The following is a 19748-nucleotide window of genomic DNA, read 5'->3' on the forward strand; positions in this document are numbered from 1 at the left end:
GACACACCTTCTTAATCATACACACAGCACTATCACAACAAGGCTCCAGTTGTCTTATGGCTAAATAAAGCATAAAGAGAAATGACTCCATATGACCAAATAAATCTAAATGCACTGCAACAGGAACACTGATTTATAGCAAGGTTTCAGAGCCCAGTTCCCATGTGTGAATCCAAAGCCTAAGATTAAAATAATAAGTATGCATTCATGACATTAAACCTATCTTCTCTGGTGCTACTCATATTGAGTCACATAACTAAGCCCAGCTGAGTCTTTAACAGCAGCAAGCAGATAAAGCCCGACTGTGTATACCTTGAGCTGTTCTTTGCCAGTGAGTGCCACTAGCTCCTCTTCTTTAAAATCTTCCACAGGGGACGGGCTTTGCTCCAGGGTGGGGGGCTGATCCTCCTTCCGTTGGTTCTGCTCAGCCTCTGATTTCTCTGGCTTCTGGGATTCCTAAAGGATTAAAGAGTTTTAGAATTGAGTGAGTCCATCTTTTGTCTTTGCAATCCATGTGCGATCTAATGTTGTGAACTTTTCCTTTAAGGCAGTAAATAGTTAATCCTGACCAGGTTGCTATGACAACATAGCCTACAGGCAACGTAATGGTTAGTGACCCATTTCTCTAATGTATGTTTACTGAGCAGGGGGCACGGACCACTTGTTAAAGCATACAGTGAGCAAACAACATTAAACAAATACAGTAGGTCAGGTAGTGTGACCCGTGAACAGTCCTGACTGATGGCATGCAATAAAGCAGTATGTGCGGTGAAAATGAGCAGCTGTTCTAATTAAACCAATACTTATATGGTCCACACAAATCAGATTTCGCCAGTCTCCTCTGTAACTCTATTAATGATGCATGACTAATAATCTCTATGCGCTCGGTGGTGTACCTCATGGTTGGTCTTCTTGTCCAGCTCTGTGTCGTTGGCTGAAGAAAGTGATGGTTCTACGGGGCGGCCTTGCGTTGCTCCGTCATTCTGCGTGACAGTCTTGCCCTTCCTCTTCTGCGTCTTTTTCGGCGCCCCCGCACCGTCGCCTTTCGCCCGCTTCTGTCGGAAGCTAGCAAGCTGCGCAGGAAGGACAGCGAGAGGTAGATGGACACGTAGGTCAGGACCACTGAGCACCACCACACTATCAGCATAGTGAGGCTCAGGGGTCAAGGGTGATCGAGAACTGGAGTACAGATTTATCTTCTCGGCTAAAAAGGGAAGAAGTTATCGCAGCATCATTCTGAAATCATTACAAGTACCAGTTGTTGATAGTCCCCACTGTAGAAAAGAAAATTGATTGGCAGCACCTAATGAAGCAAGAAGAAATCCCAAACTCACACCCAAAATAGTCTACACCCAATAGCCTGACAAGTTTAAAATGAGGTGACGATGCTAAATATTGTCAAATCTCCAGAGAGCTATATCTAACCCAAGAGAAGTGCAGATTTTTGTGACACACATTGGACAACCTCTCAGCAGTTCAGAAACAGTCCAAGGTTAAAAGATTTTATTATTATTATTTTTTAAGTACACATCCATCTCAGTCTTTGCATTTTTTGGCAAGTGGCAAAGTCAAATTCAGAGACTGTAAAACTGGTTGACAGGAGCTTTGTGAAGCATCACAACATCCTCTGAAAATCACGAGAGAAAAAAAAACAAAACAAGAATTTGAACCCAAGAAGTTCATTCACAGTGAAAAACACCATCCCCAGTCAGAATGTTAGTAGCTTGAATTCCAGAGGGACTGATTTGGTACAAATCCACCTCAGGCAGTTTCTCTTTGCAACACAGTCCTCTTTTTATGGCCGTCTGTCTCTGTCTCTCGCTCTCTCTCTCTCACTCTCTCTGCCGGTCTCTTCTTTAAGCGGCTTAAATCAGATTAAAGCAGTCCACATTGTGACAGAGACCCTCATGAATCCCTCCATCAATAACTGACAGTCGGGCATCAATTTCCTTTCTTGACCTATCAATTCTTCCTCATCAGGGCAATTGCTCTACTGTCCAGATGTAGATCTTGCAGTCTTCATCCTAAAACTCCCTGCCACAGCCAACGTACAGTGCAGAGGGATCCACAACTCTGGATAGGGGATGGCATGTGCCTAGGCTAAGGAGAGAGGGTGGAGACTGGGAGATGCATTCACATGGAGAGGAGGAGACAGAGCTCTGTGTGTGGCGAGCAGCATCAGAGTGTGCATGCTCAATTCAATATGAGATTGCACAGCACCGGGAGAGCTACTTGTTGCTTTCTGTGATGAGTCACATGAATGTGCATGACAACATTGTGTGTGCTTGTGCACCAATGTTAATTCTGAGGACATCTTTCATGCCCGTTTATAGAACCACCTGGTAGATTTGCTTTGTACTCCAGTTTAGCACCATGCAATGCATCCACCACCATACTATCTCCCTTTTTTGACTCTTAAAACCAAAAGCTTTGCTTAAAACAATCATTCCTTAACTCCACCACCACACTTAAATCTCTTCCTATGTCACATTGTTCATCTGCATCACTTAAAACCCCACCCTCCGTGTCCTTTCAACACCCTGTTCACCGCCTCCGCCTGCCACAACACACATCACATCTCAGCTAGACATATTAGCCAGATGAGCACTGTTTAGCCCAAGGCCGCTTATGCACTACTGAGAGTCTGACTAACCAGCTGGATGGAGCTTATTGTAGCCACATCGTTGTTATGTTACTGGGCGGCTGAATGCTGCTGTTGTGTTCTCTACAATGTTAACACCAAGACACCTCACAGGATGTTTTGTGTATGTTTGGCTTGTCCGTGTGCAATTTGTACACGTACGTCCCATGCTTTTAGTGTGGCAAATAAATCAGAGCTTTTTGATGCGCCAAATCAAATCAATTTTGATGTGCCAGTAAAGGCAACTGACAGCACTGCGTTACCATAGCAACATCATTCAAGTGAGATGCAAGTGCAACAAGTTAAACCTTGCCAAATCTCATGGGCCACTGCACCACCTAATGGTTGTATGACTACATTAGACATTGACATTACTAATGCAAAACAATTCCTCCTGGGTTACAGTCTTGATAATCTGTTTTGCGCGTCATTCTTTCAAGAGCAGTGCACAAATCTCCAAAGCTGACAGCAATCGTATCATAGTGCAGAAAAGCAGAAGATAGCCCCAATTGCCCCGCCAAGAGAAACAAAACAAAAAGCCAGAAGACCGAAAACCACTAAGAAATAACGTCCACAATCCCCTACGAAGTAAAATGTCTGTGCCAGTCACCAGTTGCTATAGCGTACTTACGGACTGGCTTCGGGGCATGTTGGAGGATTTCTGTCATAAGGAATGTCAGTGGTTCAGTTTAGTTATTTTGCATCATTTACTAATGTACCACCAGTATCATTTGAATGAGTTCCAACATGAGCTGGAAGTGACTACAACATCTAAGAAATGCAATTCAATGAGCTATTCTTAACAGGTGACCTAATTTAAAATCTAGTTTTTAGACCAGTGATACTCAAAGTGGGGTTTGTGGCACTTTGCTTCGGGGTTCATGAAAAGTTTTCATTTAAATTATCTTGATGTGTTTTTTTTACAAAAGGCTTCATAGTTCAACAAATAACATATTGATACTCTGTTAGACAACGTAGCCTCATTGTCAATATAGGGTAGGCCATTCTTGATTATTGGCCCATTACTAATAGGGCCTCCCATTGAAGAAAAAACAGCTGCTTGCTTTTTCTATATTGGAAACACCACAGTAGCAAATTTTCACAGACTTGTGAAAACATGCTTGTACGTGTCACTAAGATACATCTGTTTAGAGCTGTGAGAAGCTAGTAAGAACATAATAACAATGACCAAGATCTAAAAACTAACATTGGGATTATAAATAAGTCATTTTATTGTTTTCAAGGCTGTGAGACTGTGACATAATCCCTTTATAGATCGGGACTGTAAAATGTTTATTGGGTTGCAAAAAGCACATTTTCAAACGCAACACTAAGCAATAACTTAATGGAAGTTAATTTAACCACGTACCAAAACGTAAAGTGTCTTACTTTAAATAAGTAAGACACTTCACATTTAAGAAACAAATTGTCTTCGTCTTTGTAAATAGGTGCATCTTTCTCTATCTACTGGACTCCAATAACTGATGTGATTCAAATAAATAGCCGATTACCATAACGTTACTCCATAAATGTTATTGTATGCAACCTCAGCTAACGTTAATGATCAACCCGCTGCATAAGCGCGGCAAATGAGTAAAGTTACGAGAAATTGTAATTTAGCTAACGGGCAAATGGAATCTAAGCAACGACAAACAAAACGTGCAATAATGTTGAAGGGGTGTAGGTAGCAGTAGACAAACGCAAAGCTAATGACAAAAGAGTTGGCTAGCTAACTGCTAGCATTCAGTATTAACGTGCATTAAATGTTAGCAACAAACCTTAGCTCTTCCAGCTTCTAGTTTCCTCTGCCGTTCATCGTCATCCATCTCTTGGGTTGAATCAAACCATTAAAAGTTTAGGACACACGCCCTTATTCAGCTTAAAAGCTAAACAGACCTTCACTTCTAGCACAAGTTGGCTAAAATAAAATCTTTGAGCTTCCTTTGAGACACAACTGTCAACAGATAATATTCAATATGGCCGCCAAGTCATTTCAACTCCGCCCTTATCGAGTTTCCCTGAATGAACGGACCAATCAAATCATAACGTTCCACATCTTCAGCCAATGGGTGTTGCGTCGCTTAAATACCACCTTCTGTCTTGTACATCATTCAAAATATGGACGCAGTTGTCAAATGAAATGGCTGTGTCAAGTAAGTCACCAATCTTATATTAACTCTAGTAGCCAATCAGGATAGGCTAATATTTGTTTTGAAAGTGAATGTAGGGTAGGGAGTCTTCCACTGGCGGATGAGTTTATGTGGCAAAGGTACTCATTTATCAAATTGAGGTGTAGTTACAACAAAACAGGGTAAAAAATCACCACCATTCAGATTACATTTATTATTTTTGTTTATTATTTAAACCATGACATGTGTAATCTTGTGTGGTATTACACCTAGCCCATATACTCAAGCAGGACATTATTTACAGTGTGACTGCAAATATGGCCTGCGGTCAGGTTCTTAAACTTTAGTGTATTAATAAAAACTACAATCAATAGCAAATGGGCTTTGAACTATTTTGGTGAAGAATTATTTGATGTTGAAAGTCTGACTCCCTCTTCTCCTTTCTCATCATAGAAACCTAATAGTTAGAAGTGCCAGTGGTAAACAGGTGTGTCCCATGGCAACTACTGTCTGGCTTTATTCTCGACTCAAACACATAGGTGTACACAAAGTCTACGTGACTCCAAATGCCAGGATTTCAGGTAAATGAGATATTAAAAAGCATTTATTAGCATGTGTATGTCTGTGTCTATTTCAACCACTTATGTTAATTCCAGCACCCAAAAATGCTAAAATAACGCTTTGTGTAATCGTTTAGCATGACAGTTCGATGGTTGATCAGATGACAAGACTCAAACTCAAACTGCTGGAGAAGGTAAGTGAGAGGCTAGTCTACAATTTGTTAAGGTGGAAAGATATTGCTTGAATTTCATTTACTTTGGTCATTTAGTATTCTCAAGTGAATATTCTGCTTTTCTTGAGAATTTTAAATTCAAATCTTTAAGACATATTCTTTACTTATATTTCTAGAGACTGGAAAACCAAAAGCACAATATGGACGACAGAGCGGAGTCTGCCCAGTCTGCAAGTAAGATAACAAAGATTTCTTTGTGATGAATACTGTGGAAGGTATCAGCTTATAGCCTGCCTTGACAGAAACATTTACATTCTCCATTATAGACATTTAGCTAATATTTAGAATGACTTCCCAAAATGGCAAGTGGAAAGTACACAAGATAGCGTACTTTAAATACACTTAGAGGTCAAATAAACCTGATAATAAAAGGATACTTATAAGCTGATAAAAAAAGGTAGAAGCAATTGTTTTTATTTTCCTTAAAACAAGATATTGGACAAGTAAGCAGACGTGGGGAATGATAAAAAGTTAATGGAGTAGTTTCTGAGAACTTGATTTTATCCGTTTAGGGAGTTATGATGGAGAGTTGGATCAACTGCACCGTGCACTGAGGCGAAAGCAGGACCTATTGCAAAGACTCAGGGTTTGTGTTTATCTTTGTATTCCAAGAATACATATTTTTAAATAACATAATAATTATAATTTCTTACATACCTACATTCAGACATTAAGATGAAGACTACAAAACTAGCGAAAGACAGAATCACAATAACTTCAAGCACTTAACCAATGTCTTAGTCTTTCACCTGTCAGTGTGAGATATGTAAAAGTGTTTGTGTTTTGTTGACAATTGGTATCTTTTGTGTAGGAGCAGCACATGTTAGAGGACCTCAACAGACCTCACACCTGGGGAGGGTCACAGAGACAGTACAAGTCACATTTCTTCACTGCCCCTCAACCGCCTCCACCACTCCCACTCTACCAACCAGCCCCTGCTCTGTCCTTTCTGCCCCATCCACCACCTGTTCCACCTCAGCCTCCACGCATCATCCAGCAGACTGTGAGACACTCAGAATTAATCTCGAAAACACCCCAATCCCCCAGATCTGTAACTCTGTCCGGTCTGTTAAGTGTATTCTTTCCCCCTGTCTTTCTCTCTCTCTGCAGCTACCCCAGCAGCCTGCCACCATTATACATCAGCCTCTGATTCCTCCACCTCAGCCCTACCCTGCACAACGCTCAGGCAGCATCAAAGAGGGTATGCAACAGCAGATAGAGAACATCTTATTTGAGTAACTCCCTGTATTCATATGTTATGTGTATTTTGTGTGTTAGACATGGTGGAATTGATGCTGATGCAAAATGCCCAGATGCACCAGATCATAATGCACAATATGATGCTGAAAGCCATGCCTCCTATGTTGCCAGCTGGAGGGCCCAGTCACTGTGCCCCTCAAGCTACATATCTTGGGCAGGTACACACAAACACACACATTCTCTGACAGATAGAGACAAAACAAAACTTCTCAACTCTGACCTTTATAAAATTGTCATATCTGTCTCTTAACAAAGTCCTAAATCTGTATTTCCAGGAAAGTTACCAAGGAAACCCCATTTTTTTAAGGCCAGATGTCAAACCAAGAGGAAGTGCTGTCCATCATCACCATCACTATGGTCCTACCCTTACAGCACCACAGCTGCCTCCCATCAGCCACCCTACATGGCTACCAGGGGTGTCATCTGACCCAGCAGGGGGACATCTACCCTCAACACACCATGTAACAGCCCCTTTCACACTCCCACCACTCAATGTCTAAGGATTACTAACAGCATGTGTAGTCTACTTTGTGTCTAGCATTTCAACCAATTTGACTAACAAACACATTTGTTTGTGTGTGTATATAGGACTCACAGGTTTCACTCTGAGAGTCCCCTGTTGTCTCAGAAACGAAACTGTGGCACACAGAGAAAACTTCGGGAAATAAAGCCCTGACTGTAGACTTGTCAAACATATGAAACCTATAAAGAACTTAAGACAGGAGCACACATTGCACGTGCACGAATGAAATTACGTCAGATGGAAATGTTGCTTATCCTTGACATTTTTCCAAAATGTATCGTGTGTGAATGCAAAATGTATAAGGCCTATGTGTGAATAGAGAAACAAAAACAGACAGTAGGCTACACTACTTGCTAACTGCTAGTCTTCAACTCTGAGCACATGTATCGGTTTAACATTAACGTTACTCACTTTATCTATTAGCCTATATTCTGGGGACATCATTTCAACGTTCCATGATAGACGTGAGTCCTTGTTCTTAAGAACCTGACCAAAACATTTTAAACTAAGTTAACCCTATTCTACCATATCAATTAACGGTAGGTGAAAGTCAAGTCAATTGTATTGTCAATTCTGCAATATGTGCCAGACATACAGAGGAATCGAAAATACGTTTCTCTCCGACCCACGGTGCAATAAGAACAGGTACAGAAAGTGAACACATGGATAACGTAAAACGTTAAAGTTGTTAAATGGAAATTGACAGTTCCTTCATAACAGCAGTTGGAGAATGACGGAGGAAAAAGAAAAATAATCGATTCGATTCCCGAACAGTGACCTGAATCCGCAACCCTCACATAGGCTAAAATGACGGTTCCATCATCCCAACAATTCTAGCTCTGTCTGGTACGGGAACAAAAAAAGAATCATCGCCCGAACAGGGACTTGAACCCTGGACCCTCAGATTAAAAGTCTGATGCTCTACCGACTGAGCTATCCGGGCTCTGTTAACCTGAAATATTGAGCCCAATAAGAACACAATACAGTGTAAATTTTTACTTAACACCAACTATTATAGACTAACGTTACCGGTAAACATTTATTCCCATATCCATAATGTTAGAGCGTTGTTAGCAGCTAACGAAAGCTAGCGGCCCAAAGTAGCAAACTAGTTAGCCGTATGCTAACTTAAAGACTACGTAGCGCTGTGACTGCACGCAAAAGTCAAATGTAACATTAATGTTACAACTAATGCGACATTTAATGACAATATTTTCAGTTTCAATATTTCATATTCAGTCAGTCACTATCCGTGTCATTTTATCGTGGTAGTTGTTTTTTCATTCTACACATAACACCATTGAGCCATTGCTTTGTTTTTAATTGATATATTTACAGCTGTACAAAATGGTATTTAACAGGATCTATAAAACAAAAAAAAACCAACACAATAACTAATTTCAATTAACGTTACGGCCATACAGTACGACAGTGCTTCTGTATCCCCATCCAAATGCACCACAGAAAACCAAACCTTTATTCCCAACGGTCAATGATCATGGCACATCCCTTTGATAAATAAAATAATTCAAAAATATAGATGAAAACATATACATAAAAACATCCAAGTTAAGTGACACCCTCTGCATTAACAGATAATTAAAGTGCATAATTCTGAATAGAATTGCGGCTTAATGACAGGGAGAACATGGGAAAGACATGCTGTGATTAAGCAGGATGTGGAGGGACAGTATTCATGTGGAATGAGTTACTCTTGTAAGAATGTGTGGATGACGGGCATGCACTTATGCTTGAGGGTTTTTTTGTATGGCACAAACGTCAATATTACATGCTTAAAACAGCTTTGTTTATTTGCTGCACCTTTTTGCAAGTCTATTGAAAAATAATGTATGGTAAACAATTAAAACCTGGGTTAAATCAGATAAAAATTTGCTTGCATACAGCATGTCTGGTCACACATCACAAAACGTTGGCCTTATAATATTCTGAATGATTGCTGTGAAATAACATTTTGTTACAGAGTGCATGTGTGCGTGCAGAATACCGGGCTATGCTGTACAATTATCTTTTAAACAAGCATCTATCTGTGCAAACTGAGCCAGCCAAATTTCAGAACATTTTAGAAAATCCACATGAACTATTTAATGCAATAAATGCTGAAAGAATTTTTAAAAAATCCCTAAGGAGTAAATGTTATTTAAAAATGTCTGGTGACTTTGATACTATTTGAGGCCTTCACATGTTTTGAGAAGAGGCAGAATGCAAGCTGAAACACAGAGCACAGGGTAGGATACATAACCTCCTGCTACTGGTTCAATAACAGATACACACAACGAAAGTCATTTTGTTAACAGCATCTTTCTGAACACATTTTGGTGAATGCTATTATTGTTAGAGAGACACCATACATTCTTCAAATTTCACCTGTCATGCCATATGATTTGTAAAAGAGGGACACAATACAGATAGCACAATTAGGATTATCGTGATCCCATTTTGGGAAAATTGTTGAGTATTTTTCTACAGCAACGGTGGCATAGTGCGAAGGATGCATCCAGTAGAATTGAAGTGAAGAACTTTTGTTTACATCCCAGCAACACATGACCTTTAATTGTTTAATATTTTGGCGTTATAAAAGAGTAGTGTAATCTGATGTCATCACTGGCTATTAGAAAAAACTTGATCCTGTAGGTCCTCTTCTGATACACAAATTCAGATATTTACCCTGTTTACCTGTTTAGGCATATATGAAGTATCTTTGAATGGTTGATGGTGGCATCAGTCGTATCTTGTCCAGATGATTTTGCTAGTTAAGTGTTTCTAGTTTGCATCATGGTATACCGCTCTGGGACATGTTCATTTTCATCTGTGTCAGATCAGATGGTCAATCCTGGAGAAAGGTTTGGTCAAGTTACAAGCCATACTTATTGACATGGCTTGATTATGCAATCTAAAGTGAGAGAAAGAGAAGAAACATGTTAATTTACTTGCAATGCACACAGGCAAATTAACATCGCCACTCCCATCACACACAAACAGCATCCACCTTGTGTATTTGAGGAGGCATATCGTCCTCTGAGCTCTCCTCTGGTAGTGTCTCATGATGTCGTGGTGCTGCCTGACCCTCCTCTGCCCACCCTCCCATGGGCACACCACGGGCTGACCGCACTACTTTCCCACCTGCACCAAAAGAGTCTGGAAAATAGAAAGACATAGACAGTAGAGTTGAAAAGTGCCGGCAAGATAAGAAGAGGATAAGATAGATCAGAAAAGTAAGGTCATGGTACAGTATTCTTACAACTCTTTAGAAGAATATGTGGATGATGGTCATGCACTTGTGCTTGAGGGCTTTTTGTACGGCACAGAAGTCATGAGTACAATAATATTAAAAAGAGAGATAATATAAAAAAATAGCATTCAGATGCATGTGATGTGAAACATGGAGAGAGATAATAAAAAAAAGGTAGGTACTTGTAGTAGGTCCACTATAGCGCCGCTGGCTGCTGCTGTGCGATGAAGCCCTCTCCTGGCCCAGGGTGGTACTGCTGATGGCTGAAGATGAAGTGGGAATGGCACTGGGACTGGGAACTGTGGTGGGGAAAGTGTGTGAGCGAGGGAAATGTCTGGAGTGGGGGTTCGGTTCGCTTCTCACTTCATCAGGGACACTGTCACTGCTTTCGTCACTCTCCTGCCTGTGCCATGTGTGACGGGATAGCTCGCCACGGGACTGCTGCTTGTGTAGCTGCAAGGAGAAAAAAAAAAGATAGGATGAAGAATGGATATGACCCAAGATGGAGAGGATCTGTGAGATATTCAGGATAAGACCTACAGATGCCCTCTACTCTCATCCCACACATGTTCACACACAGTTACCTCATGCATATAAAGTGCATGGATGCTCATCTCAGTGGAGGCATACTCTGAGAGGACCAAACTGGTGAGTTGACCCTCCCATGCACTGCTGCCTGAGCTCACAGTCCGGGCATCCGTCCTACAGAAAGAGAACGCAAAAATGTAGAGAAAATGAGGACATGAAGAGGAGGTAATAGGGATGAGAAGATGAGAAAAAGAAAGGAGAATACTGAATATAAATTAAGGTTTAAACTAGGTTATCCATGACAAAGCTCTTTTAGATTTTGCACTCTGTACTGTGAGATTTCATCCAGCCGCTGAGTAAGTATTTAGTGTTGCACAGAAAAATGTAGCCTGAAAAGGAATTGAGTTGAGGCATAATTTAGAAGTATTTTCCTACCCAGAGCCTGCCATTGCTTTGCTCATAGTTGAAGTGTGACCAGAAGCCCTGTTAGCTGCACTCAAGCTGCCTCTCAGGTGAAAACTGCTGCTGATTGGGGAAAGGGAGCGTAAGGCAGACGCCCCATCGCTTGAGCCAGCTGCTGCATGATTGGTCAAAGAGCTGCTGAAATGAACGGAGGCCAGCGTAGAGGGACCCACCAAGAGGTTTGCAATGAGGCTCCTTGGCTGCAAGAGAGGGAAGAAAGAAAATCTGTTTTTATCTCTGGCAATGTAATGACATTTAACATATGACCTCTGTGATACTTGAGCATGAACGTTGGTTTATCACTGTACCTCAGACTCAGACAGTGAGAGTGGATGTGTGTCCGAAGCAGCCCCTGTGGCCTCTCTGTGAACTCGCTCCTTTAGCTGGCTGATGAATTGTGTGGTCTCCTGAGGAGGCTGCCACTGGGGATTGGTGATGGCAAAGTGCATCAGAGACAACTCTGTCTTCCCATCCTCTGCCTGTTGGTAGATAGATGCCTCTGTCTTCCCCGCTGACATCCACTACAGAAGGGAGGAGAGATGATCAACCCACAGATATACACACAGACTCTTATTCACTCATATTTTTAATCTAATGCATGTCACACATTATATAGTATATAACTTATTTAGGTATTCATGTGTGTCTTCATCTGTGTGGCTGCACTTAAGAGTGTTTTATAGTTCTGCGGAGGCTCCACGCAGAGCTTTCGCCGTAGCCCACGTAAGTGGCCTGAAGTTTATACTTGCTTTGCTTTTTACACTGCTGGTGTGTGCGTCGAGCCGGCATGTGTGTGTGTGTGTGGGGAGTGGGTGATAGAGCGAGGGAGAAGTGAGAGAGTGATGGCGATTAGCTTCGGAGTGAGTACCGACTCTAGTCATAGTGAGAGAAACAAAGTGTCTCCCCTGTGCTTTCTGACCACGGTGGGAAATATGTAGCAGGAAAAGTTAACCCTCTCCTTGATTTCATGTTGTTTATGGAGAAGGTGAACCAGGAAATGAGTCGGGGGAAATGCAACGCTACCCAGCCACGGCCGAGCGACGTGTAATTCCATTTTTCGAGAGGTGCACGTCAGGCTTACGGCGTAGGGTCCAGCCTAGACACAGAGGGGTCTGCGGGGGTACAACAGCTTTTAGTGTGGCAGTCACTCACCGCAGGGTGTCCATGCTGCCTGATGTCCATCTGGGCAAAGGAGCAAGTGTCTCCAACCCCAACCACCTCCACAGTGAAGTTCCTGAAGAAGTCAATGATCTCCAGGGACTTCCTCCTCAGGCAGAAGATCAGGATGATGGGAGTCACCACTGGACTTATCAGCTCCTCTAGAATAAACACCTGGAAGAAAAAAAAATAAGAGGGGAAAGGTTGACACTGTACACTCAGGTAGGGATTCACAAGTTAAAATGCGTTATTTAAAAATGTATTTTGATTGAAATCTGGAGGAACTTCTGACTTCATGATTAAATATACTTATTCTGAGTATGGATATTTATTCCTAGTTCAGTATTCATACTCACTGCTTTGTACTGGAAGAGCTGGGAGAACTGGTCACGAGTCTCATATCTATGTGCATTGCCCTGCCAGTGGTCAGGCATGTAGTGGATATGAGCCAGGATAACCCTCAACAGCTGCTCAGGACAAAACACCATGTGCTTATCTGGAATAAATGATCTGAAGAGACAGAGGTGGTAGAAAAGAACTTAGTCTACTAACTAAAGAGGTTCATAATCAAAAGGTAATGATTGAACTACTTTGTGGAAAATGTGCTTGATAACTACAAGTCTGAAAACACTTTTGTTAGTGAGGATTTCTCAAAACAAATCACAAATTGAATCCTATAGTTCAGATTCTACCTTTCTGATGGATTCTGGGGTGTTTTGGATAATTCAATGTGTTAGATAAAATTATTATAGGTAGAACTGTTTTTTTCAACACAGTTACTATTCATCCTGCACATACACTTATTCTTACTACTCTTATAATGTTACTGTTTCTGCACTACAATGGTACTGTTAACACACTGCACATAGCTGTACATATCTGTCTATATGGTTCATACTGAATATCCATATTTATTTTATATTTGTTTTTCTTATAATATATTCTGTTAATACACTGCATATATCTATATTATTCTTACTACTATTATAACGTTACTGCTAAATTGCACATATCTGTACATGTTGTTCATACATTGTGCATATTACATAGCCATATTTATTCTGCTCTTATAAGGTTAACTGTTAATACACCACACATACTTATGTTCAATTTATATAACTCTCAACCATCTGTAAACCAACTGTATACTACTGTCTACACTGCACTATATTTCTTGTCCTGTCTATACTTGTATATCACATTGCACTTTTCTGCTCTTTTTGTACTTCTGGTTGGACGCAAACTGCATTTCGTTGTCTTTGCACTTGTACTACTCTGCACAATGACAATCAAGTTGAATCTAATCTAAATTCATGGGAATGTTCCCACATATCTAATTATTTCAATATCCAACTATTAACAGACTTCGAATAGACGAGAGCTACTTAAGGAAGGAAACCCTCTTATATATCCTCAGTTTTACAGCAGAATAAGCTGCCAAAGAGCATTAAAGGGATTACAACTCTGGGTAGCTTTAAAGAATAAAGAAATGGCTCATGGTTAGCAGCCCTAAAATTCCACGTAGGGGAAGATTTGTGTCTTATATTTGTATCTGATGTTTGCCATTTCATATCAGTTTTATAGTGACAAAGGGAATAATTTATGGGCTACCTCAACAACATTAAATTATTGATATGTGTGTTTATAAGAGAGAGTCTTCAGTTAAATAAAATCATTAAATTAATTCTGCAGGTGTATAAATGAGAATAGTATAACTGGGTGACACTAATTCCCGACAGTACCTGCAGACTGTGATACACACTCCAAGCAGAGTGATTGATGAGAGTACATGTTCCACTGCGAGAACATCCTCGTCATAGATAGTCAGGGCGATGAGGACAGCCAGGAGAGACCCGGCAAAAAACGCTAAATTTTTGGCAACCACTGTCAGAAGTGGTGAGAGGAAACAGTTCATATACTTGGATGCAGCCTGAATGAAACAGGAACAAAGGAAGAGGAAGAGAAAAAATAAACTTAATTATTGACTCAGACAGGCAGTGGATGAGACGTACCCACCCGTATAAGAATTAAGAGCATGATGATATCAATACAAAACCATGTTAATTAACTTAAGTGACGCGCTGCCACATTTTTTTGCATTTATTTTAAGAAAAGAGTTATAAAACTAGGTTTCAGAGGACAAGTAACGTAAGAGCATCAACTGTTAGCAGATCAGTTAGTACATGCACAGACCTTGTAGCCTTTGCTGAGGCGCGACATGAGCTCATGGTCCAACTCATTGAAGTGCCGCAGGTAACATCGACCATACAGAGACCAGCACCTCGCTCCCAGAGAACCAGGCTCTCGCTTGATCACCTAGGCCCACACACACACACAACAAACTATTGTCTAGAGCACTAAAAACGAAGGACATTGTATAATAAAGTTTGTATGTGCACGTGAACTACTTACCTCTGTATAACTAAAGAAGGCATAGAGAATCTGCCATACCAGAATGACTGGACACAGCAGCAGATTGGCAATCCCGATCCACAGGATACGGGATGCTAGCCTGTCTGCCAGCTCAAGCCTGTTACCTCCTCTCTTGTACTCTGGTTTCAGGCTCCACTCATTCTCAAACAGTGAGCCTACAGAGCAACAACAAAAGAAGCCAAAGGAGCTGAAAAGAAGACTCCTTTGTAATTCTAAACCTTGACAAATAGGCAAATATATAAGTGCACGCATGCAAATGGTTTATTTTACCTGAATATGACACCATAGAAAGGCAGACACATGCAGACTGTACATATATAATGAATCACATCAAACATGGACGCACCTGGCCCCCAAAAGAAGATGAGCTCAAAGTTGTATTTGAGGCCCCGAGTGTAAAACACAGACTCCCCAAGTGCAGGAAGTCGAAATCGCACAGGAAGGAGTGATTTATTCACCATGGCAACCTTGTGAAGCACAGGAAGAAAGGTTTGGTTTGAGGTTACACTGTTTGGTTATGTTTGCAAGTAGCAAAGTGTGTGAGACATAAAAAAAACAGTTCAGCAACTAAGCAGTGCTTTTGACATTTCATCACAAATGGACACACCATGTAGTTTTTAAAGCGGAGGATGCGGTGGTAAATATCAAGCTCCGTCAGTTCTTTTTTGTGGATGCAGATCTGATGCTCTTTCTGGATCTCCACTATCCTGGCCTGAACCTCCTGCCATGTTGCATAGGGGAGTTCTGACTGAAAAAAATGCACAGTGAAGGTTAGTTGGTACTATGACTTATGTGCGATTATAATAAATCTTAATACATTTATTCAAAGCCAACAAAACAAATCTGCAATACCCCTCTAAAAAATTACTTACCATGGTCATCTTCAGTGCGTTGATGTAGAAGGATCGGATCTCCCAGTAGCAGCAGACGTTGTAGAGGAATTTGACCAGGCGATGAAGCCAAAACACCCCAGAGATTATCAGCACGAAGATCACAAATGCATTATCTCGGATACTGCGGGAGAAAATATTCACTTCTATAATTCAAAGATGTGTGTATTTAACAGCAGCGAGGTCTTAAAATGTCTAATTGCTTTGGCACATTTAATATTACCATATAGCAAAAATAAACACAGGGGAGCTAACCCAAATAACTTAACTCTTGTCACATTTCAGCTTTATCGACAGAAGCTTTATTTCACTGCTATAACTGTGGAAGAAAATAAAGCATGAAAAAGGCAATTGACAATGAAGAAGGTGTTTGGGGTTGCATTGCCTTATTCTAAGATTCTTATACTAAACATCACAGTGATATGTGACTATCGAGTTATGTTCCTGGCAGATGAAGTAAGGAATAAACAGTCAAATAACAGCTCCAGGTGATAACTTTCATCACACACTAAGAAAGTCTGCTGGAATTTAATAGTGTTGATCCTTCTGTATCTCCCAAACGCCCGTCTGAAGACAATCATTACTCCTATACTCAGCTACACACTCGCAATGAAACTACAATTGCAGCTTCTTTGCAAAAAAGTAAGTATCATTAACTAAATAATGTGTCACACTCACCGAGCACTGCAGACATCCACTGGGAGGAAGGCATCAGGCAAGGTGACTTTAGATGAATCAGTGTGATTTACAAACTTGTTGGCAAAGAGTATGTCATAGTCCACACAGTTAGCTAGGAATACTGTGAAGCCAACCACAAACAGTAACTGACTAGATGGAGAAAGAGAGAAGGAGGAGAAAAATCATCAAGCTCCGCCATAAATTAACCTCTTACAGAGAGACACAAGAATCCCTCAAAAAACTCAATTTCTGATGGATAGAATACATACACCAGCTCAAAGATCTCTCCCAGTAGCATACAGGTGAATCCATTCTTCTGGTGCAGATTATAGACGTATTGGACGTTAGGGAATAATGTAAATGTATCTGAGGTTAGCAATACTATTTATGTAAAAATTTCCATGGTGTAAAATCAAAGAACCGCAATTCAGTTGTCAGGGACACAACACAAACCATGTAAAAGGATATTCTCTGGAAAAACAGGTCCAGGTTTTCTATGTGGTGCCAGTGGGCTGCAAAAGAGTTATTACAAATTAGTAATGGTGTTGTTGTTAGGCATCACCGTCACTGTAAAATGCGAGGGTGTGTTTCTGTGTTATGATAACTTCATGACGTGTGTGTGATTTGTGTTTTTGTGTCATACATTTGGCTCCTTCAGGCACATGCATCAGCAGGTTCTCCTCTCCAGGGGGAGAGTCGCTGTAGGACGCCTCCAGGCGCTGGTACTCTGTGTCAAAGTGCGCCATAGTGACAGAAGCTTCAGTCTCACCAAGTAGCAGAGCCCACTGCTACAGACTGGAGCACAGAGAACGGCAGGGAGAGATGAGGGAAAGGCAAAAGGGGTTGAAGATATACAGACAAGTGGTAAACATGACGAGGAGGAGGAGAAGGGAAAAAAGAGTGATATAAAAGGACACATCATATGTTGATTAATAAACAACTCATTTTTACACTCAAACTCTATATTATTGAAAACATGTAGTTCAGACCACAGCTTCCATAGAGGCCTTACCAACAACATTAGCTTTGATTTTGGATTGATTGATTCATTATTGAATATTAATCCTTGTAGGAAATGTTTTGCCTGATGCTTTTAAGGGGAAGTCAGAGGTCAGGATCAGTGACCGAGCAGCAATCCTGGAGCTAAATTCTTGCTGACAAAGGGTTTTAAAACCCAGTTAAAGGGCAGTCCCCATCTTAGAAATGCAACCCTGGACTATTAAACTATCTTCACACATGACACGTGACATTACTACATTTTGAGAGAGAGTAGACATAGTAGAAATCAACCAAAAGGTACCCCAAAAGCATAATTTGTGTTTGTGACTGATGGTCTTGGAAATATTCAACGCTAATGTTCAAAGAATGTCACATTATCTGTTGTACAAATAAAGAGTATCTACTTGTGGTATAGCGCCTTTATGTTGCATCCCTCCTCATCAGTTAAACTGAAACTAACTAGAGTCTGCCTCAATATCTGTTAGTTATAGTTGTAACAGCAACATCTAAAAGCCTCCAGGTAAATAATAATAGCACCAGGTCAGGAGTTCCCACAGAGAGTACACAGATTAAGATATTGTATTGATTCAAGACCATAATTACACGGTTTGGAGTACAAACAACACATACAGTAAAATGACAAAACAATGGCACTCGGCAGGAATGAAGTATAACAAGGCATCTTAGTTTGGCCTACCCAACTGTAATAACAAAATCGTACGGTATAACTTAAACCCCAGTGATTACACCACAAATCAGTGACCCTTCTTAGTTTATACTGTAGGTGGAAAGAAATACTTCCGATCCTTGAAAAGTTAATGGTGAAATTATTAACCATAATGATCTATTACACTTCTAACCCACCACACATACTGTCTCAAAGCAAAGCAATGGCGTGGCTTATGTCAGCTACAGAGATACGCTTACCTCCATTGCAGTACAGTAAGTCCTATCCAGCTCTGGAGTTTACTCAACATCTCCAGCTTTAAAAAAAGGAAGAGACATTTTCTTCAGTCTTTATCTAGGGCAATAACAGACTGTACGACGGGGCTTATGGCATATTTATATTCGGAGGAAACATACAGTACAGCACAGGGCTAAGTTAAACCCACACACGACAGACATAGCTGGCTGCTGAGTGGCTGTTTGAAACTGATTATTAGCAGCGACACATGAAAATACGAAGCCAACACAGGATTCAGGTGTTGTTGTTGTCGTGGTTTGACAGCACAGGCCTGCCCCTCTCACAAAAAAATATGTCGTCGCATGGAGTCCTTACCGTTGGGTTCTTCTGCCTCCACTGTGCCAGGTTGAAACAGTAATTCCCCGCGTGATTTTTTTTAATCTAATACTCGTCTTGATTTCGTTTTCTTTGGGCTGCCTCTCGAAGTCAAACACGAGCCAGTTTCATTTTCGAAACAGCTAGCTGTGTGGCGTCTGTCACAGCTGAGGGACAAGGACCTTATCCATTCAGAAAGAGTGTTCCCTGTAGGAAGAGCAGCCAATAAGGTGCGAGCAGAGGCGGGCTCTTAGAAGGGGTTGTGTAGATATGGGACACACGCCCTGCATGAGCATCCATGACGGGCTCCTCATTTACTGTGGTTTGTACCACCGCCTGGTCATTTTTAGTAGCACTACAATACGGTCAGACTCGGAGGTACTGTAATACTGCAAGTGTACTCTTGGTGATGCTGCTACATAAACTAATAATACAATGTGTGATAATTCCTGTTAATACAATACTTTTAAAATGAGTCATTACAATACTACTGTTGATCAACTACATGATCATAATAGAGTATACAGTGAAATAAATAACAATAAGGGTAACGCTTTATTTTATTAGAAATATTTCATCATAGTTTCCAAAACGTTTCATGTTATGGTACTAATTAGGAAAATAGAGACAGTGGTCAATTGATAAATGTCCAAATAAATTAATTTCAATTAATTTCCACCTTAACTTAGACAGTTTTTTAGTCAGTGCACAGTAGGTCAACTTAA

The 19748-nt window shown here is 40.8% G+C and overlaps 3 protein-coding genes and 1 non-coding gene across 8 annotated transcripts in view; 1 reads left to right on the top strand and 3 right to left on the bottom strand.

The window, feature by feature from the left end:
• The window catches only part of pcnt (pericentrin), a 38687-nt gene extending 34085 nt beyond the window's left edge, over positions 1 to 4602 (bottom strand). For 2 of the 4 annotated variants that reach the window (XM_078278297.1, XM_078278296.1), the window contains exons 1-4: positions 4420 to 4602; positions 3273 to 3302; positions 897 to 1073; positions 313 to 456 (exon numbers count right to left, since the gene is read on the bottom strand). In XM_078278297.1, coding sequence (XP_078134423.1) covers positions 313 to 456; positions 897 to 1073; positions 3273 to 3302; positions 4420 to 4467 — 399 coding nt within the window. In that variant the 5' untranslated portion in view covers positions 4468 to 4602. The remainder of the gene's footprint in view (positions 1 to 312; positions 457 to 896; positions 1074 to 3272; positions 3303 to 4419) is intronic. The other 2 variants (XM_078278299.1, XM_078278298.1) reach the window with 1 other exon arrangement.
• A 144-nt stretch (positions 4603 to 4746) lies between these two features.
• On the top strand, positions 4747 to 9177 carry c20h21orf58 (chromosome 20 C21orf58 homolog). Its single transcript, XM_078277179.1, has 9 exons — positions 4747 to 4794; positions 5224 to 5351; positions 5468 to 5524; positions 5680 to 5737; positions 6076 to 6149; positions 6375 to 6566; positions 6674 to 6764; positions 6842 to 6981; positions 7099 to 9177. The coding sequence occupies exons 2-9, from the start codon at positions 5337 to 5339 to the stop codon at positions 7321 to 7323; spliced, it is 852 nt and encodes a 283-aa protein (XP_078133305.1). The 5' UTR covers positions 4747 to 4794; positions 5224 to 5336; the 3' UTR covers positions 7324 to 9177.
• On the bottom strand, positions 8217 to 8289 carry trnak-uuu (transfer RNA lysine (anticodon UUU)). The gene has a single exon. It is a non-coding gene; the product is annotated as a tRNA-Lys (tRNA).
• On the bottom strand, positions 8647 to 19186 carry atg9a (ATG9 autophagy related 9 homolog A (S. cerevisiae)). 2 transcript variants are annotated; one of them, XM_078277177.1, is made up of 20 exons: positions 19024 to 19186; positions 18672 to 18727; positions 17389 to 17540; positions 17214 to 17257; positions 17015 to 17079; positions 16746 to 16895; positions 16050 to 16191; positions 15785 to 15925; positions 15524 to 15644; positions 15157 to 15332; positions 14938 to 15060; positions 14487 to 14674; positions 13101 to 13254; positions 12739 to 12918; positions 11895 to 12107; positions 11560 to 11786; positions 11181 to 11298; positions 10779 to 11049; positions 10354 to 10502; positions 8647 to 10257 (listed from the first exon to the last, which is right to left on the bottom strand). In XM_078277177.1, the coding sequence occupies exons 3-20, from the start codon at positions 17489 to 17491 to the stop codon at positions 10249 to 10251; spliced, it is 2574 nt and encodes an 857-aa protein (XP_078133303.1). In that variant the 5' UTR covers positions 17492 to 17540; positions 18672 to 18727; positions 19024 to 19186; the 3' UTR covers positions 8647 to 10248. The 2 variants fall into 2 exon arrangements, with proteins under 2 accessions (XP_078133303.1, XP_078133304.1); XM_078277178.1 differs by lacking the exon at positions 18672 to 18727.
• Between the last annotated feature and the right edge of the window lie 562 nt (positions 19187 to 19748).

This window comes from Sander vitreus, chromosome 20 (genome assembly GCF_031162955.1).
Source record: "Sander vitreus isolate 19-12246 chromosome 20, sanVit1, whole genome shotgun sequence".
NCBI lineage: Eukaryota > Metazoa > Chordata > Actinopteri > Perciformes > Percidae > Sander > Sander vitreus.

Excerpts from the sequence above, each read along its gene's own strand:
- c20h21orf58 (XM_078277179.1), top strand. Across the intron at positions 6,150-6,374 it reads ACCTATTGCAAAGACTCAGG|GAGCAGCACATGTTAGAGGA; the intron begins GTTTGTGTTTAT and ends TCTTTTGTGTAG. Across the intron at positions 6,567-6,673 it reads CACGCATCATCCAGCAGACT|CTACCCCAGCAGCCTGCCAC; the intron begins GTGAGACACTCA and ends CTCTCTCTGCAG.
- atg9a (XM_078277178.1), bottom strand. The coding sequence starts at position 17,491 with ATGGCGCACTTTGACACAGAGTACCAGCGCCTGGAGGCGTCCTACAGC. Across the intron at positions 12,919-13,100 it reads AGCTCTTCCAGTACAAAGCA|GTGTTTATTCTAGAGGAGCT; the intron begins GTGAGTATGAAT and ends TTTTTCTTCCAG. Across the intron at positions 11,299-11,559 it reads AAAGCAATGGCAGGCTCTGG|GACGGATGCCCGGACTGTGA; the intron begins GTAGGAAAATAC and ends CTCTTTCTGTAG.